Source organism: Cyrtonyx montezumae, unplaced genomic scaffold, assembly GCF_038088225.1.
Source record: "Cyrtonyx montezumae isolate F1298 unplaced genomic scaffold, pur_monq_1.0 scaffold_19, whole genome shotgun sequence".
Lineage (NCBI taxonomy): Eukaryota > Metazoa > Chordata > Aves > Galliformes > Odontophoridae > Cyrtonyx > Cyrtonyx montezumae.
The window spans coordinates 5133415-5158643 of NW_027071925.1; the positions used below are offsets into that span (position 1 = coordinate 5133415).

The window sequence follows — 25229 nt, forward strand, 5'->3', positions numbered from 1 at the left end:
TTGCTCATATGTCCCACATCTGTAGGGCCGGGCTGGCTGGAGGAGCCTGTCCCTTGTATCCTGTGTCCTGTGCATCCCCATCGTGTTCCCTGGGGCCAGGTTCTGTTTTGCTGGATGGAGGAAACTGGGTTGAATCTAGGCCAGGTGCTCTCCATTAAGGGGGTTTTAGAGTGTCACTGACATCCTCTCATTTGTTGCCCTCCTTCCAGGAACTGCATCTTCCCAGCAGGGAACAATTGAGCATGGAGATGCTCTGATGGCATCCTCGGGCTGTGGGAGGACCCTGTGGTGCTTCTTCTCTTCCTCCTCCTTGCCTGGACTTGGACCATAGGGTCGGACTGAGGGTCCTGGGTGAAGGTGGAGGAGCACTAGTCCTGCTGGGTGCAGGGATGGTGGTGGGATGGAGCGGGTGTGGGAATGCTGCTGGATGCGTGGCTGAGCGCTGGGCTGTGATGGATGGAGGGGGCTGGGGCGGCGGTGGGGATACAATAGCTCTGGTTTCAGCAACCCGCCTCCTGAATGCCTGAAAAACAGCTGATGGCCATGAAGGGGGATGAAATGGGATTAGCTGCTGTTTCCAAAGGGAGCGTGTCCTGCCGAGCCAGACAATGTGCCCGCTGTCCCCTGCTGCGTGCCTCGGCACTGCACCCCAGTGTGGGCTCCCCAGGGCTGGGGTGGGTGAACCCAATGCCTTTGGGGTCTGCAGATCCCTCACAGCTCTGTGCCCCAATGGGGTGCGGCAGGGTCGGGGTTCAGCCTGCCCATAGCATCCTGAAGGGATGATGACCAGGGCACCACGTGCTGCCTGTTTTGCACTGGCAGGAGCTGCGGCCGTCCCATCCCAACAGTGGTGATGCTCAGTCCCCACAACGGAGAAGCAAAGCCGGTGCTGTGAGATGCTTTGTGGGGCGGGTAGCTGTGCATCCCTGTGGAGTGGGGGTGCAGCTGCCATGGGGCTGAGTGCAGGAGTGTGGGGCACAGAGGGCACCAGGGGCAGAGCCCCATCTGCAGTGCTGCCGGGGCGCGTGTGTGCAATGCCGCGCTCGGTGGAGTGAACTGATGTTTATTTTGATAATGAGTTCTCAATGCACTTGCAAACTAATAAAATCAACTCATTAGGGTGGTATGTTTAATTCAAAGCTGTGCTGTTGGGAGGGAGGGCCCTCCCTGCTGGCTGCCGGGAGGCAAGGAGCACGCTGGCCCCTTCCTGCAAAGGGAGGAAGGTGATGGGCGCCTTCATCTCCCCGTGTTCTCCCTTGTTCTAGCTCGCAAAGAGCTGGGGGGAGGGGGGGGGGGGTTGATGGCAGAGGGCTGAGCTGTGCAGTGGAGGGTGGAAATAAGCTCTCCACCTGGGGCGGTGGCAGAGCTGCTCGCTTGGCTTCTCCCCATAAGCTGCGTGTCAGGCTGGGCGCTGCTGGGATCGCTGGGCTGGCTGCACGGCGCTGCCTGTGAAAGCCCCTCCGGCCAGGAGAGCCACAAGTGTGCAAATAAGTGCAGTAAGCAGCGTTCGCTTCCCTGCTCTGGAAATGAAGGGCAGCGGGGGAGGAGGGGGGGTTGGGCTGTGGCCGTTCCCGACCATCGTCTTTGAATGATGGGGGGGGGGGGGGGGAGGAAGCAAAGCTTTGGAAAAGCAAAGCTTTTTCCTAGGGGGAAAAAAAAAGTCTGTTTGCAGTCATGCTGCAGCTATTTGTGTTTAAAGTGAGCGATGCAATGACTAATTAATACTTTGGAAAAAAAAATAAAAACTAAAGGCGGCTGGGTAACACCCCAGTACATCTGCGCCTGCCTGTCCCGGCTGCGCGGGGCTGATGATGGGGATGGGGATGGGGCACTATGGCTATCGTTGCTATTGATATGGATTTCGGATGACGCTGTGGGGCGCAGGGGGGCCAGGAGCTGGCACAGCATTTTCCATCCCTTGGGGCTGGCGGCTGAATGACGTCAGTGCCCTGGGAAAGGCTGAGTGGGGTTTTTCTTGTGGTTTCTGCCTTCTGTTTTTCTTTCCCCCGTCGTATTTTTTCCGTTGGGAAACGCCACCTCGGTGAGATTCCCGTGGTGAGCCTGCAGAGTGCGTGTGTGTCTGTCTGCGAGGGTGTTTGCTGTGCTGAGCATCCCGGACGGCGCGGGGGGGGGAAGGGCAGGGGAGCCTGGGGACACCCCCTGTGGCAGTGACACTCCACGCTGCAGAGCCCAGGGCGGTGTGGTTGCCCTCCAAGATCAGCGAGAGGATGCACTCGCTGTTCCCCGTGGGGTTAAATCCCGTCTGCAGCCGCGCTGGGCTCGTGTGCTGTCTGTCCCGCATGGGATGTGCCCATCCTTCCCTTCCTCCCTGTTCTGGAGCTGCTCCCGGGGAGCTGGCCGTGCTGCGTTGAGTCACTCCCTGGGTGTCCGTGACTCACAGCACTGACCCAGATACGGAGGAGCTGTGCAATCGCAGCGTCAGGAGGATTTGTGGCATCGCAAGGAGTTTGCTGGGGAAGGAGTTTTGATCGCTTTGTGAGAGGTCCCCAGTGAGGGATGGGGCTGTGCCACACACGGGGGTGTGCTGCGCTCGGGGTCACAGCAGCCCAGTGCCATCCAGCTGTGCCCCAGCAGCTGGGCAGCCCCAGCTTGAACTCCTGGGCTGGGGGGGCTGTGGTGTCCCCGTCCTCTTGCTGAGCCCTGGGGACTGTGGCTGCAGGATGGCCCCGACCTGCTGTAGTGACAGATGTGGAGGGACGTGTGGCTGGAGCAGGGAAGGGACACTTGGAGGTGACTCCTGTGCCGATGCAGGCTGACAGGGCGGCTGGACAGGAGTGCTGACATGGCTATCTGGACGCAGGGGGTGCTGGCACGTGCTGGGCACCTTGTGCTGAGGTGTGCGGTCACAGAGCGGCCTGTGCAGGGGGAAGGGGACACTGCCATCTGATGGGGACCAGCTTGGCTGTGCTGTGTGCAGCAGGGCTGGCTCTCGTGTGCTGACCACCTGGGTTTAAATGTTTGGTGCCGTGCGATGGGCTCTGTGCTCTTAGGGCCAGGGTGTGTAGATTTGGGGCTGGGATCAGGGCCAAGCACTGGGGTTTGTGCACATGGAGCTGCACGGCATTTTGGAGCACAAAGCTCTGTTTGTTACACCCCCCCCTCACCCCAGGCTGGGAGCACACAACGGTGCCATGTGTGAGCTCCGTTTGGGGTTCCCGTGGGGGGAAATGTTGTTTTTTCCATCCTGGAGCTGCCGGTCTGGGCGGGCAGAGGGTGGGTGTGTGAGGAGGGCAGGCAGGGACGGGCACACAGCCGTGCTCTGTTCCCCGCTGCAGGGCTGGATGACGTGCTGCACTACTCCCTGGGCAGGGCTCACAGCTCTGGGAACATTTGGGGTTTTACCTGACCCACGTGTGCACGGAGGTGCTGGGTCTCCATTGCTGCAGGGGCACCGAGGGCTGCCCCTGGCTGCTGTCTGTGCATTGAGCGTGGGGAGCTGAGGGATAGTGGTGGCATTGGGCAGAGAGGTGGTCTGGGGAGCAGGGAGACGTGGGCCTGGAGCTGTGTGGGGCTTGGAGAGGTGGTCCTAAGGAGAGATGTGGCTTTGTCGCTGCTGGAAGAAGTGGGGTCCTGAGCAGGAAGCATGATGCTGCAGGGTGTGCTGTCCCGATGTCCCTTGTCCCCAAGGAGCCGTGCCCAGTCCCCAGTGGGGGCTCACGAGGCCACTGACTCCCTGCAGCCCATTGAGCCCGGCTGCGGAAGAGGAGCTTGTTATGGAGCCATCCTGCTTTTAATTAACAAATTAAAATCCTCGTTAACAATCCAGCCCCAGGGCTGTTGGAGGCTGGGAGAAGCTGGAGCGTTTGTTATGGAAACAGCAGTTAATTAACAAATAAATAAATAAGTGTGGGCCTGGAGACAGATGCAGGAGGAGGGAGTGGGGATGGTATCGTGGTCAGGGGGTCCCCCTGGCATGGCTGGAGGTGGGCACCCATCCATCTGTCTGTCCTGGGGTACATCCCCAGGGGTGGCTGTGTGGGGTTGTGACCCCCTCTGCCTGCCTGTCCTGGGGCCCTGCAGGGATTTTGTGTGGGGAGACGGGAGGTGGCAGAGCCCCCAGCTCTCCCCCAGCATTACCTTTCCAAAGGCTTAAGGGAAGGAACCACTTTAAAAGCAAATCCTGCTGCTGATGTCACGCGGGTGGGAGCTGTGCTCTGCTCTGCAGGCGCTCCAGGTCTGCCTCACACCTAATCCAGTTAGCACACCTCTGCAATCCGCTTATGGCATGTACAAAACCCCAAAATCTCCTCTGAGGGAGGTGCACGGTGCTCTGCTGGCTCCTGGCTGGGCACTGGGATGGTTCGTGGTCATGCTGGGCTGTGGTGTGGTTTTGGGGAGCAGGGCAATGGCTGCTGGACCGGGAAAAGGTTGCAATTAGCAGCCCTAGTGTGGAGGAGCAGCTGTTGGGCACTGATGTTGGGCCACCCCTCAGTGCCGTGCTCAAGGACACCTCCATAGGTACCTCAGAGTGAAGGGTGAGGGCTGGGGGCTCATTAGGGACTCCAGGGGACACGGTGGGGATGTGGCTGTGGGGTGAGATTCTGACCTTCACTCCGTGCTTGCAGCTGTCTGGGGCTCCGCATGCAGAAGCAGCACCTTGGGGTGCAGCGAGAAAGGAAATGGGAGAAATGTGTGGGATTGGGGAAGGGGGAGCTCTGGACAATTTTAGGGGCTGGGGGGCAGGAGGGATGATGCTGTGCAGCATGTCACGTGCTTGCAAGACCTGCGAGTGGCCAAGCCTCTGAGAAACCAATTGATGGCCATGCCACCTCCCCCACATCCCCTACCCCAGCAGAAGTTCCCATGGCTCCTGCCACAGCCTGACACCACAGGGAGCACCGAGCCCCTGCGCTCTCTAAATAACACAGGGAGGCGAGTGCTGTCCGCCAGGGCTGTGGGTAAACACAGTAAATGGCTGAGAAATGGAGCGTGCCTTTGGGGAGCCACCTCCGCGCTCCGCACGGCCGCCCTGCATCCCGCACGGCCCGGCAGGGGATGGGGACACGGGGGAGAGGATGGAGAGGAGCTGTGGTTTCTGTTGGAGCATTGGAAATTGCATTTCATGGCCGAGCGGGCTGGGGTACCAACTCCTGCACCGCACGCCGGGCTCTCGGAGAGGAGATAAGATTTGATTAAGAAGGCCGCTATTAATTTATGGCAAGTACACTCATGATAGCGGAGAGGTTGCTTTTAATTAATAGCCAGAAGGAGATTTATAAAGCTCTTGGTCTCAGCGGGGGGAGAAGGGGAGGGAGGGAAAACGCAGGGAAAGGAAAGGAACAAAGTGAGTCGCGAGGATTAATGGACACATCTGCAATTAGAAGGTGTTTTATTAGGAAAAAGGAAAAAAAAGATGTTAAAAACACCCCAAGGAGATGCACTGGGGCTGAGGCAGGCGGGGGTCGGGGGCTGCGGGCGTGGGGCTGCAGGGAAGTGTGAATTAACTGCTGCCTGGTGCTTTGGGGCACACTGAGCCTTTGCTGGTGGCTTCTGGGACGAATCTGTGCTCACCCGTTGGGTGAGATGAAGGCTGTGCTGTGCAGGGGGTGGCACAGGGCTCAGTGTCCCCATGGGTAACACTGGTTGCACTGTGGGTTCTGCGTGCCCCCTCCTGCAATCCTGGTGCAAATCCATTGCCCCCTCCCCAAATCCGTCAATTCAGTGGGAAAACCGATGAAGTGTGGTGGTGCTGGGGCACAGCTCAGCGAGGGTGCCCACGCTGTCCCCACCCCTTCATGCTCAGCTCCGTGGCACGGGCGTGCCGAGCTCTGCATCTCCCCAGGTGCCGGCAGCGCTCGGCATTTCAATTCCATGTTTGCTTTTTATCAAGGGGAAGAGGCCTCGTCTCAGGAATACTAATGCTCCCGGCGGTGGCGGGGAGCGCTGCTCATCTACCAGCACCTGCTGGCACTGCGTGGTCACTGTCACCATCCCAGGAGGTGGCTGCCGTGGGGACACGTGTTGGCTGGGATGGGCTGTAGGGCACCCCATGGGAGTGGTGGGTCAGCAGTGGGGCCACTGGTGATGGTGCGGACCGTTCCTGCAGCTGGGAGCAGCACACCATGCCATGCATGTCACCCACAGGTGCTGTGCGTGGTGGTGTTAACCCCTTCTCTGCTGCCTCCATCCATCCCCCCCCCTCCCCCCCCATCTCCCTGGCCCCAGATGCAGAGCGGCTGCTGGGGAGCTGCGCCGCCGATGCGTTGCACAAATGAATAATAAAAACAAAGGAAAATTACCCTCTTTATTGAAACTCGTTTTATGAATAAAACAATTATTCTGGTAATTGAAAAAATGTGTCGTTAAATTAAATGCAGTGGTTCCTATTAAAATTTTAGTGGATTTCTTCTTCTCTGTTTCTTCCCCCCCCCCCCCCCCCCCCCTTCTCCTTCCCCCCTCCCTCCCCTACCTCTGCTGGCAGCTAAAGGCTGGTAATTATAGCAGAGGGTTTCGCTTTCTCTTTATTGTTTTTTAATCTCCTCGTGCTGCGTAGCACCGGCGATAGTCTGATGCAGAAGAGATTGAGCTCCATCTCCCCTTGCTTGGGGGGGAGCATTGGGGGACAGAGTGGGGGCTGTGCAATGGTACTGCAGGCAGAGACACACCAGGAGGGACTGGGGACCCCCACGGCTGGGCTGGTGTCAGGGCTGGTGGTGTCAGCCCTGCAAAAGGGAGTGGGGATGCATCCGTTCCTTGTCGTACCCTCCTCCCCCGCTATGGTTTGGGGTGTCCCTATGGCTGTGTGATGAGCAGCAATGGGTTGAGGTGCGCCCAGCTGTGCCTCAACCTGATTAATGGTAATTAGCAGGAAGCAGGCGCTGGGCTGATCAGCTTCTGATTAACATGCTGGGGAGGGGAACAGCTTGGTGTCCCCGAGGGGCAGCGAGGTGGTGGCCCTGTGCTGAACCCAGGGATGGAGGGGGGCTTCGCTGCCCTTGGCAGGACTTCAGGCTGGGTTCCTCTGGGCTTAAATCTCTCGTCTCTTCCCATCAAGAGGGATTTGGAGCTGGGGGAGGTTGTTCAGATCCCAGCTCGTCCATTACACCCTGGTATTAGGATCCATTACTGCTCTTTTGGTGAAGCTGGGGGCTCCTGCCCTATTTCCACAAGCCCTCTCCGTGTTAATGCACTGGCTGTGGGCTCAGACCCAGCTCCCAGCGGTCATTATGTAAATAAAGAGCAGGGGCAAAGATTTTGATCCCATTAGATTGGATTAGTGCCTTGCGAGGCCTTGGCATTAAAATGTCAGCGGCAGTGAAGGGAGAGAGCAGGAGGAAGTGAGCTGGGTCACCCTCTTTCCCCTTCCTGCCCTCCTTCCCTGTTACCAGTGCTTGGTGTCCCATTATCCCGTCCATCACCACCGATGGTTTGGGTGGAGACAGCACTGCTGATCCCCCTCCTCTGTGCTGCAGGATGGGGATGCACGGTGTGGTGGCAGCTCTCAGTGTGGAAGGGACTCAGAGGGACCATGCTGGGCTGGCATAGCTGGAATAGCACAGAATGGCACGGCATGGCATGGCACGTTGCTGGTGGTCCCAGGGAGCTGAGTTCCCACCCACCCCACCAGCAGATGTGTGCAGATGTTCCTGGGGCCGCCTCTCCCTCTTTCTGACGCCTGTGTTTGGAAAGTGATGAATTTCTGCACCAACTAATTAGTCTCTAATTAGCAAGTGGTGTGTAAACAGTCACAACAGATGGGGGAGAGGCAGAATTAGCAGTAATGACCCTTCAGTTGGGGGGGATGTGGCTGTCGGACCCTGGAAGTGCTCCCACCATGTCCAGGACCGGCCCACCACTGCCCCAGCTCTGTGCTGGTGTCGAGGCTGCAGATGCCCATGTGTGCCATGCTGGGATCTCACCACAGCCCATGCATGGGAAACTTCCCCTCCTCCTGCTGCCCCTGGTCCCTGTGCCAGGGCGCAGCGGGCACTGTGGGCACGGATGCCTTTGTCATGCAGCGGGTGATGCGTGGCTGCTCTGGGGGACGGGAGCTGCTCTGTCCGAGGCAGCGGCGTTGACCTTTGTGGGTGGATAACGATTGCATGATCAATAGTGGAATTAGGAGACGCCTCCTCCTCTGCACCGCTTTTCACCCTTTAATGCAGAACAGATGGCTCGGGTGCTTCAAAGCGAGAGGAGACTTAGCTGCTTAAAATCAAATTAGGATCTATGCAAACAGCGAGCCAGCCCCAGGGAAGGTGTGTTGGGAGCACGGTGCTGAGCTGGGCTCGGCACTGCTGTCACACAGCCCGGCCCAGAGCTGAGTGCTGCAGTGTGGGCAAAGGGGGCACGTGGCAGTACAGCCCCACAGCTGAGCTGTGCCTGCAGGTTGGGTCCTACTGCTGTGCTCCTATAGATGCAGTGGGAGCATCACGCCCGGTCTGCTCCAAGGTTTGGTTGCTGGTTTGGGTATGGAGTTGGTGTCTCAGCTGTGGCTGGGGACTGTGGTAATGCTGAGGTCTCCATCCTTGATATGAACTCAACCAGTGTGAGTGAGTGAGGTCCTGGTGCTGCAAGCTGAGCTTCTCTGCTGCTGACCAGGACCTGTGGGCACCCCCAAGCGCACACGGTACACAGCCTGCATGGGCACAGCTCCTGAACACAGGTGCACATGCACATCCCTGTGAGCCTGTCTCTGTGCCCTGCAACATGTAGGGCAGGGTGGGGGCTGCTGTGGAGTTCAGCCCTGATACACATCCAGAGGGTGGTGGGAAAGGGGCAGCCCCCTACAACACGCACCCTGCAGTGGGGGGTCAGGCAGGAGGGTGAAATGAAGGAGGAGAGGGAATGAGCAGTGGTGGGGTGTGGGTGCCTCTGAGCTCCTGCAGACCCCAACCCATCTTAGGGGTGGTGGGCTGAGCCCCACCTCCCATGCCTGGGCGCCCTGGGGCCGCTGCTGCAGTGTTGCCTGCTCACGGTGTGCAGTGCCTGGGTTGGAATGCAGCCTGTGCTCACAAGAAAGCAGAGCCCGGCCCCAAAGTAAAAACCCGAAGCTGTGATTGAAAGCGCACTTGAAAGCTGCTGGGGAATATGAATGTGTCTTTGAAGTAAAAGGGCTTCCATTTGTTAAGCAGAAAATGGAGCTGTGTGTTTCGATTTATAGTTTTACTTAGCAAATAAAACAGGAGACGAGTAAGTGTTTATGTCTTTGCTCTGCTCCCAGCCCCTCCACCCCGTCCCCCCCCACCCTGAGTTAAAAGCTCCGTTGCTTCTGAAGCGCTACAAAGGCAGCCAGGAATAAAGCAAAGAAAGCAGCTTAGACAAACCCTAGATGGGCTAAGCTGGTGTCGATACGCTCGGGAAATGGCTGGGCTGGGCAACAGCCAGGTGCAGGGGTCTCTGGGCTGGGAGCTGTGCTGGGGGGGAAGTGTGGGGGGGGTTGGGAACCAACTGGGATCTCCCATTGCTGAGTGCTGCTGGAATTATCCTATGCCTGAGATGAAGGGGCATATCTCCCCCCTTATTTTTCTCCCTTCTCTCTCCCCCCAGACGATGTCTCCCCGTATTTTAAGACGGAGCCGGTGCGCAGCCAGGTCCACCTGGAGGGGAACCGCCTGGTGCTGACGTGCATGGCCGAGGGCAGCTGGCCCCTGGAGTTCAAGTGGCTGCACAACAGCCGGGAGCTGACCAAGTTCTCCCTGGAGTACCGGTGAGTGCCCACCAGGGGAGCCGTCCCACCCGTGTATGGTGTGGAGCAGCCCGGGCCCGTCCTGGCCCTGTGCTGATCCCCATCACTGCTGTATGGGGACACGTTGGTGGCACAAGGGCAGCGTGGAGGCAGGAGCAGCGGATTAGCATGCCGGGAGCTGCCTGCTCTGTTTGGAGAGCAAACGGCAGCGGAGCCATGGATTTAAGCGGGTCAACATCAAGAGGAGGCATTTGTACAGCGCAGGATTAGCACTGGGCACAGATCATGGCCCGCCTGCCCCATCCAGCCCCACACACCGACCCATCCCGCTGCCAGCCCTACACCACAGCCCAGGTCAGGTTCGCCTTGAAATCACGCCGGGCACCTCTCGCCTTCTCAGTTCTGAGTGTGTGTCATCCTCTGTGTTTTAATCAATAATTCAGCCCGAGACGAGCCATTCCCCATTTAAAGGCGCTGAATCCGAAGGCTTCGTGTTGCCGTAGCAACGCGGGGCTGCTCCGGGATGCCGGGAACGCAGACAGTGTGGCTGGGTGACACGCTAGTGCTCCCCAGCACCAAAGCCATTGCTATGATGGCTGTGGGTCCTGGAGACCCCAGGGATGCCCCTCACTGAGTCCAGCAGCTGCTCCATCCAGCTCGGCAATGCCCCAGTGTCCCAACTCTGCCCTGGGATGCCCTGCATCCCTTGGTCCCCTGGTCAAGGTGACTGCCATCCCCAGAGCCCTCTGGCTCCAGCTCGCAGCCGGAAAGGATTAAGGAAGGAAGCGAGAAAACAAGCAAACACGCAAGGAAAACCCAAACAAACCGAGCTGCAGCTAATGAAGCAAACGGGCTCTATGCAAATCATCTCCTGGCTCTCACCTGGCTGTGCCGCGGCGGGGACACAACCTGCCAGCATCACCTGAACTCAGCATGGCGTGCACTGCCCGTCCCCGGCTCCCTGCGGGGATTTCGTGTGTCGAGAGGAGACTGTGGATGCCTTGTCTGCAATTGAAGGCTGCTGGTGAGGAAGGCAAAGGACCAAAATTAGTTATGATGGGCATAAATTGAATTTTAATAGAGATGTAGGTGGCGCGGAGCCAGCCTGCTCAGGCAGTGGGAAGGTGGTAATTAAAAGTTAACGAGTTTAGAAACAGAGTAATCCTTGGAGAGGGGAGAGCTGGGGCTGATGGTTGGGACTGAAGAAGGAATGCTGGGGCTAGGGGTACCTTGGTGGTGTGGGGTGCAGGCAGCACCTCGCATGGGACTGGCACATACCCCATGTGTTGCCACTGTGTGGGCAGCAAGGACGTCCCCAGGGCCCATATCACTTCACACACTCTTACCAGCAACGCCACGTGCCCAGGGAGCCATGCTTCCTGGCCATGGCAGTGTGTCATTGAGCCTTCAGTCTCAGCATCCTCCCTGCTCCCCCCCGCATCCCTTCCTGCAGCAGCACATCCCAGCTGCACCTCCAGCTGCTCCCAGTGCCTTTTACACATTTTCCCACTCTACTCCTTCAAGCCCTTGTCCCAGGAGCTGGGGCTCGTGCCCCCTCTGCTCCGTGAACTGCCCCGGTGGGTTTGCTTGCCTGGACGTACTCGCTCCCACGTAGTAAAGCAAGGAGCTGCTCTCTCCCAATTTGGCAGCGTGTTTCCATAGCAACTGCCCTTTCCTTCCCGCAGCAATTCAGCCGCCAGCTTGCGACTGGAGCGACTCGTTGGAGTGCGGTGAAGGGCAGGTGGGGAATGGGCTCTGCAGGTCCTTGGTGCTGGGCCAGCAAGGGACAAGGACATCCCTCTGTGTGCGAGTGGAACCATCCTGCTGAAAAGTATGCCATGGGAGCACGAGGGATTTGGGACCAGTGTGTGTGTGTGTGTGTGTGTGTGTGTGGAGCCACCCCTCATTTGGGAGCATCCCTGAGGACCGTGTGCACATGGAGCTGTCCCCCTTTGGGAGCCTCTCTGGGGACTGCAGGCAGCTGGGGACTGCAGGGTGGTGGGGGCCAGGCTGCTTCTGTGTGTGCACGGAGCTGTCTCCTCGAGAGCATCCCTGGGGACCACAGGCAAGAGGGTACTGCAAGGTACTGGGGACTCCACACACACAGAGCCACCCCCCAGGGCAACGTCCCTGGAGGCCGTGGGAGTCTGGGGACTGGAGACCAACAGTGCCTTCTTCCCCACTGACATCCTCCATCCATGGGATGCGTGGGGGTGGCTCTCCCACAGGACCCAATCCCTGGGCACCCCGCAGTGGGTCTGTCCCCTGTGCTCTGCTCCCATGCCCTGGCACGCCAGCATTGTGCTCTCCAGGGCCATCTCTGTTTCGCATCCTCGCGCCGGTGCTGGGCTCTCCCGTGAGCTCTCTCTGCAGCCTGACTTCTTCCCATACCAGGAATCATAACATGCAAATCAGGCAGCTCGATGCCTTTAATGAAATCCTCCGAAGGAAAGCGTTTCTCTGGTGAATTGAGGATATTTATTTCTCACAGCAGAAATTTAACATGCAGATTAGTTAGGTCTGGTAATTCATCACATGAGATTGTCCTATTAAGGACTGCATCAAGTCCTGCTGCCTTCGGAAATTGCCTTACACATAGATTACATCTGGACAGACTCCCATCCATGGAGAAGCATCTCCTATCTGCTCCATCATCCCTCTTTCCACTCCCAACATCTATCCATGCCCACAAGGAGCCCAGCAGCTCCGGAGCTGAGCCCAGAATCTTTTGTCAGGAGCTCAGAGCCCAGGAGAGCAAAAATCCAGCTCTGACACGTGCCATCCTCAGCACTGTGCTGCTCACCTCGCTTCTCCAGCAAAACAACATCTGCAGCACTGATTCTCCTGGCACTCCCCTTGGGCAAAGCGCAGCCCCAGATCTCCTTGCCAGGATCCCCCCCCCAACCATCCTGAGCTCTGGGTTGGCCTGTGTGGTGAGGGCTGAGCCAGGAGGGACAGATTTGGGACTGCTCTGCCCCTTTACTGGGGTGGGGTGCATGTCCCAAAGCACTGCCAACCTTTATGTCCTTCAGAGGCTCCCAGTTATTTGAAAAATGTACTTTGTCCCCACTTTTTGTATAAGATAGAGCCAGAACAACCCCCCCCCCAAAAAAAAAAAAAAAAGATATAGCCTGGGGGCACACAGGGTGCTCTGCCCGTGCCCCTGCCCCCCTCACTGTCAGTGCTGTGACACTGCCCACTGGGAGCACGTCCCTGGCTACTGGGTGAGCTCTGTGCCAGCCCAGGTGTGAAGCACAGCCTGGGGTGCTAATTGCCATTCATTAATATAATTAACAAGAGCTGATGAGCAGAGAAGGGGGGAGGGGGAGAGGGTTGAAGGCAGGCTGAGTGGGTGTTGTGTCATGCTGTGTGTTGGGGCTGCTTGCATTGCTCCCATGTGGTGTGGCACTGCACTTCAGGATGGGTAAGAGCAGTATGGGGGGGGCTTTGCTGGTGCCCCCAGCGTGCACGGCCTCCTTGATTCACAATGCCCTTGTAGTTCCCTTGCCCAAAGGAATCCCTTCTGGTGTGCAGTGAGACGATGGCTGTGGCCATGTGCGTCCAAACAGAGCTGTTTCTGATCGGGAGCTAATTGAGATTCAATAACATGCTTAATGGGGGCTGATGGAATACGGGGAGGGGGTATTTAAGCCGTATTGAGTGGGAGCCCGGCGCAGGGTGAGGTGCTGGGGCACATGGCTCGGGTGCTGGGAGTCGTTAAACCTCTGCTAAGTGTGTTTAATGCTCACTTGACATTTCATTATCACACAGTAACTATTCAAATACATGTCCCCTCTAGAATTAATTAGTCGTTATACAGGATATTAATCAAAGGGGGCCGTGCCAGTGTGCTTCTATCCAAAATCCGATCCAGCTGTTGCTGTTACTGTGCTGCACTGGAGGAACTGTACAGATTTCTGCTCTCTTCTGGCTTTAAATTTGATGGATCAAATCCTTTGGCTGGTGCTTTTCCCGGCCCCTCTCCACCCCCTCAATCTAATAATAATTCCGCAGCATCAGCCCCGTGCTTCTCAGCAACCCTACAATAATAGAGGTGTGAGCATCAGCCAGGGCTGTGGCAGCGCTGTGCTGGAGTGCGGGGCACTGTTAGAGACCCTACAATAAGGAGGCAGAGTGATGGGGAGCAGAGCAGGGAGAGTTCTGGGGCTCTGTAACTCTGCTGTTGGTGTTGCTAATGCTGTGCCGGGGTTGTGGACGAGAGGGGCTGTGGCTTGTCTCAGTGCTGTGCCTTGTGGGCTCAGCGATGGGAAGGTGGGCTGGGGTTCCTGCACAGGCACCCATGGGAGGTAGGGGTGTCTTTGGGGCTGCTTTTCTTTTGAGGTGCCCAATGGCAACCCCTCTGTAGCATGTGGGTGTGATGCTGTGCCCTGGGTTGAAGCAGCTGCTTGTTTGGGGTTGGGGCACTTGCAGCTGGAGCCCTGTGGGGGTTGGGAGGTTTTCCGTGGGCACAGCTGAGCTGCTGGTGGGAACGGGGCAGGCACCTCTGGGTTGCATAGATGGATAGAGAGGACATGGTTTCTGACGTGAGTCCGTCCATGTGCCCCAGCCTCCTCCTGCTGCCAGCAGCTCTGCAGAGCTGAGAGGTCCCCTGGCATGTGGCTTCTGGCCTCAGGGCCACCGGTGTGAGTGTGGCACAGCCACCTCCAGACTGAGCCCTGAGATCAGGGCTGCTTGCCATCACAGCATGTTTTGATGCGTGGGTCATTTCTTGCTTCAGAAGTGCTTTTCCCCATGCACGATGCCCTGTCAACCTCTGTCCTTAAAAGCAAAACAAACACTGAAACAGAGGCGTCAGCAGCCAGGGGTACTCCAGGAGCAGGGCAAGACCTCTGTCCCAGCCTGAACCCGTGCAGCACGCAGCTGTGAGCTAAGCAACCGATTTGGGGTCAGCTTTCGGGTGCTGCCCCCCCCCCCCACCTCAAACCAGGGGGGCTGTGCACTGCATTTTTTGCCTCCCTACTCCTCCCACCCCGTGAGCAGCACAAATTCAGTCCCTATCCTCCCATGGCCACACTCATGGAAACTGCATCAGAGCGACGTGGGATGGAGCCTCTGCAGAAGCCAAGTGGCAGAGAACAAAGTCTCCACTCACGTCGCTTAATAACTGCAGGCCAGACTGCGCCCGGTAATTGATTTCCTTTCTCTGGGCTATTTTCATCCGCTTAAGGTGTGTGCAAAGCTCGCCGCCGTAATAGCTCCTCCAGCTCCTGCAGCACGGGGCCAGGGCTCTGCTAATTGGGCTCGTGGGGGTGAAGCCTCCCCGTGCCCTCCGGGGGGGCCGTGATGCTTCAGAGGGGATGTGTCAGATCTGGGGGTGCTCCGTGTGTGCTGGGGGTGTGGTGGGAGGGCTGTGGGCTCTCTGTCTGTCCGTCCATCCACACGTGTGGTTGGGAGTCGCGGTGCGTGCGTGTGATTTACGGACGAGGACAACACAAGGAGATCGTGCCCATTATTTCTGGTGTCCGCATCCGTTCCTGACAGCTCCCTGGAATTGAAATATCTTATTTAAAGCCTGTAGGGATCGTTTTAAATATCAGCCGCAACACTCAAGGACTCGTTCCCAAAGGGCATCCTCCCTTCTGGGTGGGGATGGGCAGTCCCTGACACACAGTGTGCCCTTTGCTGGAGCAATTTGTCCCTCCTCCTACCCCCCTTGGGTCCTGTTGTTACATGGGAAGATGGGGCCCTTCTGAATCCAGACCTTCCAAATCCTGCCCTGTCCATGCCCATGTGGGTGGCTGTGCTGTGCCTGGCAGTGGGGACACGGCTCTTCCCAGCACATTCACCCCTGAATGCCCACATCTCTCATTCCACACCCAAGATCCCACAGGCACCATCTCTGGATGCAAACCCAGCCCAGCCCCACTCCATAGTGCTGCTGTCGGAGCATTCCCAAAGCAGCCTGGGGCCAGACCCCATAGCCCACGACTCCCAGAACTGTGGATGCACATGGGCCGGGGGCTGAGCACCCACCCTGGCTCATGGACAGCCCCCCATCCCAACTCCCACGCCAGGAGATCCCCAGCAGAGGGGACGTGCTCCTCGTGCCTTATGAAAGTTTAATTTACTCTCTGTTATCAAAAGAACAAACAAAGCTCTGCTGCAACAGCCCGAGGCGTGCTTTAATGCAAGATTAGATTTCGGGTGAGGAGGGTTGGAGCTTTCTTATTTATTCCCTCTCCACTTTATCTGGGAGCACTCCCTGTTTGGGAGGCAGCAATGCAGAGCTGTTCCCCGTGGGGTTGCTCCCTGTGAGGCTGGGGGGGCTGCTGCCCATTCTGGAGGTTGTGGAGCAGATGGGGGTGTCCACCCCAGGGACTGGGAATGACCTGCAGAAGTCTGGCGACAGTGGGGTGATGCTGGGTGGTGGCAGATGAGTGGAGACGTGGTTATTCCCTTTATCTGCTTATCAGCTTGCAGCTCTGGTGGCTGATAAGAGCAGCCACGAGGGCACTGGGACTGATAAGGTGGCTCAGTGCCGGAGCGATGCTCAGACTCTGGGTGTGTAGGGGGCTGGGGAGGGGCTTTGGGCAGCTGGGATGCACAGAACCCCCAGGTCAGCCCCAGTGTCCAGCATCTGTGCTCTGATGAGTCTGGCCGTGCCCCATGCACCAGGGAGGGGCGGCATCCCAGTCAAAGTGTCCCCAGGTTGGTTTTGTGGAAGAGGTGACACCACCTGCAGGTCGCAGGCTGAGTTTCTGCTTTTGGTGACTCCAAACCATGCAAGGGGGATGGACCGGGAAGCAGCGCGGCTGTGAGCCTCATGTGGGTTAGGGTTGTTCCTGCAGCACGCGTAGCTTCGCCTGCCTGCACGGAGGGGCACACTGCACACCTCCAGCAGCCGCTTTTTGAGGATGGGGTCAGCACCTGATGCAGCAAACACAGTGCTGGCACGGGACCTGCAACCCCCCCCCCCCACCCCAATCCCCTGCGGGGGCTGTGTGCTGATTGCCCCCCCATCCTGTAGGTACATGATCACCTCACTGGACCGCACGCACGCCGGCTTCTACCGCTGCATCGTCCGCAACCGCATGGGAGCCCTGCTGCAGCGCCAGACCGAGGTGCAGGTGGCCTGTAAGTGACAGCCATGGGATGGCAGCCTGGGCAGCCCTGAGCTGGGAGGAGTGGGACTGGGAGGGGTTGCACCAGGAGGGGTGGAGGGGAGCAGTGTGGGGGCTGTCGGGGTGCTCTGCGTCCCCTCTTTGCCGTCCTTTCCCTGTGGGATGCCCCCGGTCCTATCCTCATCAACCTCTTCCTGAGGAGAAACGACAAATCAGAGAGCTAATGGGGAATTAATAAGGCAGCTGTGCTAACAACTAATGATAATGGCAAAGTCGTTAAAAAGAGATTCTTTACATGTTTTTAATTACAGCAATTAAGAGAAGTCAATAAAAATCCCCCCACTACCCGTTCTCAGTGCACCCTGCTTCGCTGCTTCTTTCCTCAGCAGTGCAGGGCAGTGGTGCCACAACCACAACGGGGCCAAGGTCGTGCTTTGCTTCTCCCTGCGGGGGTTGGCAAGCAGTGCCAGGGCTGAGCCCTCCTCACTGAACCCGCAGAGTGATCCCTGTGGGTGATGGGGTTAATCAGCTCCAGGGTTAATGGGCCCTGGGATGAGGGGAGAGCAGAGCCCAGCGTGGCCTTATTGCATCCTCGGTGGGAGCCCATCCCTGTCGGCTCCAGCCTGCTCCCTGCTGGGGATGGATCCCGCTGGCTCCCCACGCTGATGCTCACTGCTGCTGCTCTCCCATGTGTTCTGCAGACATGGGCAGCTTTGAGGACAGTGAGACGCAGCAGAGCGTGTCCCACGGGGAGGCAGCCGTCATCCGGGCACCCCGCATCGCCAGCTTCCCCCAGCCCCAGGTCACCTGGTTCCGCGACGGGCGCAAGATCTCCCCCAGCAGCCGCATGTGAGTACCCACCAGTATACCCCAGTTCTGTCCCAGTATCTCCCCAGTATACTTTCTAACATTCTCCCCTTTACTCTCCCAGAACTTTCCGGGTTTCTTCCCTGTACTCTTCCTGGTAACTTCCCAGTACTCTCCCAGTCTCTCCTCAGTACTCCCCCCCTATTATACCCCAGTACCACCCCAATACTCTCCCAGTATCTCTTCTATGTCTTCCCTGTACCGTTCCAGCACCTTCCCAGTACCCTTCCATCCCAGTATACCCCAGCATCCCCCCCAGCATCCAGAGATGCTCCATTTCCCTCGGCTGCCGCCGTCCTTGTTCAACCAGCAGTGAGGATGTTTAACAGATGTCTTGAGACTGTTGCACTAAAACCCAGGGAGGGACTTTGGCGACTGTTTGTCATCAGGGAAATAAATTTAACAAAAAATAAGAAAACAGCCTTGGAGGAGGGGGAGGGGAGGGGGGGGTGGATCTCAGCACGTGCCGGGGCAGCAGCCGGTGTGGAGGAGCGGGGTGTCCCTACGGGGCCGCACGCTGAGCCCATCGTTTTCAGCGCGGCGTGTGGGAATTGAATTTGTAACCCACATTATGCGGGAATTGAACCGGTCTCTCTTCTATTTGCAAAGCAGGATTGAGGAGATAAAACTCCTTTATCTCATATTTAATGGTAAAATATATTCCACCAAACCATTTTATGTTTCCAGCAGATTAGATCGTTCTGTAGGAATAAATAAATAAATAAACTGGGCCCTATTAATCTGCGCTATCCACTGTGCTCCGTGGATGCTGTGCATGGGAGGGTGGGTGGGTGGGTGGGCAGTGTGGGGCTCGGTCCTGGCCTGGCCCTGGCTCATTTGTGGGGTCAGTGGCTGAGCTGTGCTTCCCCACACAGTGTGCACATATTTACGGTCGGGATGATCCGATCCCATCCGTGCCCATGGGGTGGGGGAATGAGGGTCCCTCACATCCCCTGTGCCGTGCTTATCCCACAGAGCCATCACGCTGGAAAACACCCTTGTCATCCTCTCCACGGTGGCCCCGGATGCGGGACGTTACTACGTGCAGGCAGTGAACGACAAGAACGGGGACAACAAGACCAGCCAGCCCATCACGCTCACCGTGGCCAGTGAGTGCCCTGCTCCCCCGGCGCCGCCTGGCTGCCACCCACCTTTAATTTGCAGTAAATCTCTTTGGAGGCTCTGCTTCTGCTGACTTAACGATTTGGCTGCCTCCAAATTTATTTAGGCACTTCGGGACATGCTGCAGGTGCTAGTGAGCGCTAATTGTGGCACCAGCAGAACCTCTCTCCCTGTGCCATCCTGATTGTGGTGCTGCTGGGGTGCCCTTAGGTGGTGGGATGGATCTGGGACAGGATGGTGTCGTATAACCCCCTGCTGCTCCCCCTGTGCTGGCCAAGGACCACTCTTGGTCCATGTTGCTCTGGATCAGCCTCGTTCTATAGGAGAACTGTGTGCCCCTGTCCCCCAGATCCCCTCCTCTGTTGCCTGTCCAGGTGATGACCCCATCCCTAGGAATATGTCCCAAAGTGGCACTGGTCCTCTTGTCCCAGCTCCTGCTCTTCTCTCCATGGCTGCTGTTATGCCTTCCCACGCAGGGCTGTGCTTGTCCCCCTTTCCCTCCTGCCCCATTAATCAGCCGCTCCGTACCTTGGCATCCTGGTGCGTAATAAACAACTTAGAGCCCATGTTTATGGATTCAGCTATATCAGCAGCTTTCACAGCGATCACATTTTTACAGCGTCTACATGAGGGTTTTTTATTGTTGCAATTATTTTGCTTTATATACTCCCTTCTCCTCCTTCCCTGCCAGCTGGTGCCGTGCAGGAGCTGCTGTATGGGGTGGAGGCTCTGGGGTGTCACAGGATCCTATGGGAGGAGGGGATGAATGGGGAGCTGAGAAACTCCCAGACCCCATGGTGATGGGCTGGGAGTGCTGCAGGAGAGCAGAGCCCTGCGGTTCCTGCCCCCCCCCCCCCCCCATGGCACATGGAGCTGGGGTGCTGATGGCTGTTGCTCTGGCCTGCTTCTCCCCAGACGTGGGTGGCCCTGCCGATCCCATCGCACCCACCATCATTGTCCCACCCAGGAACACCAGCGTGGTGGCCGGGACCTCGGAGGTGACCATGGAGTGCGTGGCCAACGCCAGGCGAGTAGCGACGGGGATGGGATGGGGCTGGGGGACCCTCGTCAGCTCTGCAAACCCGTGGGGTGAAAGGAGGTGTGGGGCTCAGGGGGGCTGGCTCATGGCATGCTCCTGCCCCAGGCCGCTGATCAAGCTGCATATCATCTGGAAGAAGGACGGTGTGCCCCTTTCCAGTGGCATCAGCGACTACAGCCGCCGGCTCACCATCCTCAACCCCGCGCTGGGCGACAGTGGTTACTACGAGTGCGAGGCCGTGCTGCGCAGCAGCAGCGTGCCCGCTGTGGCTGAGGGTGCCTACCTGTCTGTGCTGGGTGAGGCGCTGCCTTGTGTGCAATGAGTGGGGCCGGGCTCAGCCCTCGGGATGGGTGTGGAGGATCTCAGTGCTAACACTGCCCGTCTCCGTGTTTCCCTTTGCAGAGCCCCCGCAGTTCATCAAGGAGCCGGAGAGGCACATCACGGCTGAGATGGAGAAGGTGGTGGCCATCCCGTGCCAAGCTAAAGGTGAACTGCACGCCGTGCCCGCCATGGTCTAGAGTCTACAGTGACCCCATGCTTGACACAGCCTGGTCCTTGCAGGTGTGCCACCTCCTGACATGGCCTGGTACAAGGACGCATCCCTCCTCCACCCCGAGCAGCTGTCCCGCTTCCAGCTGCTGGCAGATGGCAGCCTGCAGATCAGTGGGCTGCTCCCCGACGACACTGGCATGTTCCAGTGCTTCGCCCGCAATGCAGCCGGAGAGGTGCAGACCACCACGTACCTGGCTGTGACCAGTAGGTGTCAGCCCCCCTGTCCCGGGGTGCCCTGTGTGGGATGGGACCCCCCAAGGCAGGGACAGACCCCTGTGCCAAGACTAAGCACAGGGAAGGCCTTCAGGGTTGTCCTGAGCATCTCTTTGCTCCACAGGCATTGCCCCCAACATCACCAGAGGTCCCCAGGACAGCACAGTGATCGATGGCATGTCTGTAATCCTCAACTGCGAGACCTCGGGGGCTCCACGCCCAGCCATCACCTGGCAGAAAGGTACAGGGGCTGGGGGCACAGTGCCCTGCATGCATGGCTCAGGGGGCTCTTGACAAGCTCATTGCATGGGGCTTGGCCAAACCTTCCTCCTCCCTCTTGGTTTGGTCCTTGAGCATGTGGCCACCGGGCTTGGCTGATGGCTGTGGGTGATGGACCCCTCTGGTGTCCCCCAGGGGAGCGGATCCTGGCCAGTGGCTCAGTGCAGCTCCCACGCTTCACCCTGCTGGAGTCGGGCAGCCTGCTCGTCAGCCCCGCACACCTGGACGATGCCGGCACCTACACCTGCCTGGCCACCAACTCCCGTGGCGTGGACGAAGCCTCTGCTGACCTGGTGGTCTGGGGTAAGGTGCCTGCATTGCAGGACAGACCCTGCTGGCTGCCATGCCAGGGGTGGACACTAACACGTGGCTGCTGTGCTTGGCGGGGTGCTATGATTTGAACCCACGTGGCCACCTGTGATGCTGTCCCCAGTCCCATGAGCCGGGTGGTTCTGTCCCTGCACCAATGCCCCGCAGCCCCCCAGGCAGTGCTGCTCCCTCATCCTGTCCCCCCACAGCGCGGACACGCATCACCGACCCACCACAGGACCAAAGTGTCATCAAGGGCACCAAGGCCTCCATGAGCTGCGGAGTCACCCACGACCCCAGTGTGGATGTCAGGTGGGGGCCGGGGAGGGAGCGGGATGTGCTCCGTGCTGGTGCTCGGTGGTCCTGCAGTGCCACCTGGTGCCTTGCACGCAGGGATCCCGGCACCCGGTCCCCCGTGCCAGGGGTCTGCAGGGTGCCAGGAACCCGCTCTGAGTTCCCACCTGGCACAGGTACATCTGGGAGAAGGACGGGGCACCGCTGGGCACGGAGAGCGGTCCCCGGCTGCGGCTGGATGAGGCAGGCACTCTGCACATCTCCCAGACCTGGTCGGGGGACATTGGCACCTACACCTGCAAGGTGCTCTCGGCCGGCGGCAATGACTCACGCAGTGCCCACCTCCGTGTCCGGTGAGACCCCCACCCCATGGGCTCTGCATGCCCCATTGTAGCCCCACCCTGACCACCGTGTCCCCCGCCCCGTCCAGGCAGCTCCCCCATGCCCCTGAGAGCCCCGTGGCCGTCCTGAGTCCCCAGGAGAAGCGGGCCATCAACCTGACCTGGGCCAAGCCCTTTGATGGCAACAGCCCCCTGCTACGTTACCTCGTGGAGGTCTCCGAGAACAGTAAGGGGCTGTGCCCACCTCCCAGACCCCGGAGTTGTCCCTGTGGTGCTGGCTCTGCTGTCCCCATCTGGATGAAGCCCGGTCTTTGTCATCACACTGGGTTGGGATGGAGATGCTGCATGGATCTTGATGACCATGGGACTGCTCAGCCAGTGGGCAGGGGATGCAGGAGCCTCGCGGGCTGTGTCCTCCACCTGCTCACCATTTTCTCCCCACAGATGCCCCCTGGACTGTGCTGCTGCCCAGCGTTGACCCCGAGCTGACGTGGGTGGTGGTGCGGGGGTTGGTGCCCGCCCGCTCCTACCAGTTCCGCCTGTGTGCTGTCAACGACGTGGGCAGGAGCCAGTTCAGCAAGGACACGGAGAGGTGAGCGGCGGTTCTGGGGAGCATGTGTCTGTGAGAGGGGTGAGCGCTCATCCTCACCTTGTGCCCCTCAGAGTGTCCCTGCCCGAGGAGCCGCCCTCCGCTCCCCCCCAGAACGTCATCGCCAGCGGCCGCACCAACCAATCCATCATGATCCAGTGGCAGCCGCCCCCTGAGAGCCACCAGAACGGTGTCCTCAAGGGCTACATCATCCGGTGGGCACCTGAGGGGGAGCGTGGGCACCCCCTCCCCAGTGCCCCGGGGTGCAGTGCTGATGGCAGCTGGTCCCCAGGTACTGCCTGGCTGGGCTGCCCGTGGGCTACCAGTTCAAGAACATCACCAATGCTGATGTCAACAACTTGCTCCTGGAGGACCTCATCATCTGGACCAACTATGAGATCGAGGTGGCGGCGTACAACAGCGCTGGCCTGGGGGTGTACAGCATGAAGGTGACCGAGTGGACACTGCAGGGAGGTAGGCGGGGACGGGCAGGGCTTGGTGGTCTTCCCAGTGAAGAGGGGGCTTGGCTGGCCCTGCTGTGCCATAGGAGTGATGGGGTTGGGCTTCAGGAGGATGGGTGGGGGGTACAAGGGATGAACGCGGGGACCGGGCGTGGGCATGGCCCCAAGGTGGGTCACTCCTGCATGCCTGGGGTCCCTGCGCTGAGGGAGGGGACCCAGCAGAGCCAGAGCTGCTGCCAGCCTGCCCTCATCCCAACAGTCCCCACCGTGCCCCCGGGCAACGTACAGACTGAGGCCACCAACTCCACCACCATTCGCTTCACCTGGAACCCCCCCAGCCCCCAGTTCATCAACGGCATCAACCAGGGCTACAAGGTGAGGGGTTACATGCAGGTCTCCCCATAAAGCATGCAGCAGGAACCCCCTGGCCGTCCCACACAACACAGCGTGACTCCTCCTTGCAGGCCCCCCAGCTATTCTAATGGATTGCTGCCCAACTGTTAAAACAATATTTACTGAGATTTAACACTTGCATGGGCTTGGAGTCCCTGTAATTAATTGCAATTTGCAATTAATTCAAATTTACGTTAATTAAATTGAATTAAAACATTAAACTTGTTTCTTAATCCACTCAAAAGAAGTTCAGGAATTTAATTGCTGCTGAATGAGATAACCAGAGCAAGTAGGATATTTAACATTCTTATTAAATGCCACTTAGTATTTTTGATTAGTATTTTTAGGGCCTAATTAGTATTTAATTGAGTTGCTATAGGCTATCTTGCACAATACCAATTAAATGCCCAAACATCCCTCCTAAACGAAGGCAAGTGGGCGATTACGCGCTGTTATCAATGGGAGTTAATCACCGAGTGTGCGCTCCGTATCAGCTCATAAGGGTAAACACGCACCGGTTAGACACCATCAAGTGCTCCCTGCATCATTAATTGATATTTAATCAACGCTGAATAAATAAAAGGGGCTGTGAATGCTCGGAGGACGGTGGTGGTGTGGTGGGGACCATGGCGCCTGTCCCAGCGCCTTCTTCCTTTCCAACTTGGAAGGGTCTCTTTCAGCTTGGAAGGGTCCTTTCCAACTTGGGGTATTCTGTGTTTCCATCGTTCTCGCAGCTTATTGCCTGGGAGCCAGAGCATGAAGAAGAGGCGACGGTGGTGACAGTGCGGCCCAACTTCCAGGACAGTGTCCACGTGGGCTACATCGTGGGGTTGAAGAAGTTCACTGAGTACTTCACATCAGTGCTGTGCTTCACTACGCCAGGGGACGGCCCGCGCAGCCCGCCCCAGCTGGTGCGCACCCACGAGGACGGTACGGGGAGGCTCTGTGCACCCCGGGGCAGCAGTGAGCAGCCCAGTGATGTGGGGCTGGTGCTGGGGAGGATGTGGCACAGCGTGCCCCTGAGCCCTGGGAAGCTCTATGCCTGGGGAGCCCACTCTGTGTGGGGTTCCATGGGCTCCCGTGGCTGTGTGCTGAGCCTGGGTGTCTTTGGGCAGTGCCCGGCCCTGTGGGACACCTGAGCTTCAGTGAGATCTTAGACACGTCCCTAAAGGTCAGCTGGCAGGAGCCCCTGGAGAAGAATGGCATCCTGACAGGTAGGGATGCTGAGCCTCAACCTTGCAGCATCTGTCCGCATCAACCTCGCAGCATCTCCCCCAGCCCCTTGACTGCACAGCAACCTGCCCTTCAACCCTGCAGCATCTCCCGTGACCCAATCCCACAGCATCTTTCTGTACCCTGATCAGCCTCACGGGGTGGGTGACTGGGGGCTGATGGCACGGGGTGCTCTTCAGGCTACAGGATCTCCTGGGAGGAGTACAACCGCACCAACACGCGGGTGACCCACTACCTCCCCAACGTCACTCTGGAGTACCGTGTCACCGGCCTCACTGCCCTCACCACCTACACCATCGAGGTGGCTGCCATGACCTCCAAGGGCCAGGGCCAGGTTTCTTCTTCCACCATCTCTTCAGGAGTGCCACCAGGTGAGCGCGGTGCTGTGGGAATGCCGTGGGATGCTGCTGGTGTTGGGGGCGAGCAGCTGGTATCACCCACCCTGCCCTGTCCCTGCAGAGCTCCCCGGTGCCCCCACCAATTTGGGCATCTCCAACATTGGTCCCCGCTCCGTCACCCTCCAGTTTCGCCCGGGTTATGATGGCAAAACCTCCATCTCCCGCTGGCAGGTGGAGGCACAGGTATGGGATGGCTGTGGGGTGGCAAGGGGGGGTGCAGGGGGACGGCTCATCCCACTGCCATCCTGCAGGTGGGCCAGAATGGTGAGGCCGAAGAGTGGGGGCTCATCTACCAGCTGGCTAACGAGCCCGATGCCCGCTCCATGGAGGTGCCCAATCTGAACCCCTATACCTACTACAGGCGAGTAGCCGAGGGTTTGCCTTGCCATCCTTCCCAAAGTGCTCTGG

General features: G+C 58.6%; 2 protein-coding genes across 2 annotated transcripts in view; one reads left to right on the forward strand and one right to left on the reverse strand.

Moving 5' to 3' along the window:
* Positions 1–25229, reverse strand: part of RPL38 (ribosomal protein L38) — a 149910-nt gene that overhangs the window by 49343 nt on the left and 75338 nt on the right. The window lies entirely within an intron of this gene.
* The window catches only part of SDK2 (sidekick cell adhesion molecule 2), a 39736-nt gene that overhangs the window by 5189 nt on the left and 9318 nt on the right, over positions 1–25229 (forward strand). The window contains exons 2-23 of the mRNA XM_065735591.1: positions 9460–9670; positions 16638–16744; positions 17433–17580; positions 18574–18707; positions 19636–19747; positions 19865–20055; positions 20162–20245; positions 20321–20515; positions 20649–20765; positions 20939–21106; positions 21322–21424; positions 21583–21759; positions 21837–21973; positions 22192–22339; positions 22411–22551; positions 22629–22810; positions 23057–23172; positions 23925–24120; positions 24306–24404; positions 24603–24794; positions 24883–25004; positions 25073–25182. Coding sequence (XP_065591663.1) covers positions 9460–9670; positions 16638–16744; positions 17433–17580; positions 18574–18707; positions 19636–19747; positions 19865–20055; positions 20162–20245; positions 20321–20515; positions 20649–20765; positions 20939–21106; positions 21322–21424; positions 21583–21759; positions 21837–21973; positions 22192–22339; positions 22411–22551; positions 22629–22810; positions 23057–23172; positions 23925–24120; positions 24306–24404; positions 24603–24794; positions 24883–25004; positions 25073–25182 — 3190 coding nt within the window. The remainder of the gene's footprint in view (positions 1–9459; positions 9671–16637; positions 16745–17432; positions 17581–18573; positions 18708–19635; positions 19748–19864; positions 20056–20161; positions 20246–20320; positions 20516–20648; positions 20766–20938; positions 21107–21321; positions 21425–21582; positions 21760–21836; positions 21974–22191; positions 22340–22410; positions 22552–22628; positions 22811–23056; positions 23173–23924; positions 24121–24305; positions 24405–24602; positions 24795–24882; positions 25005–25072; positions 25183–25229) is intronic.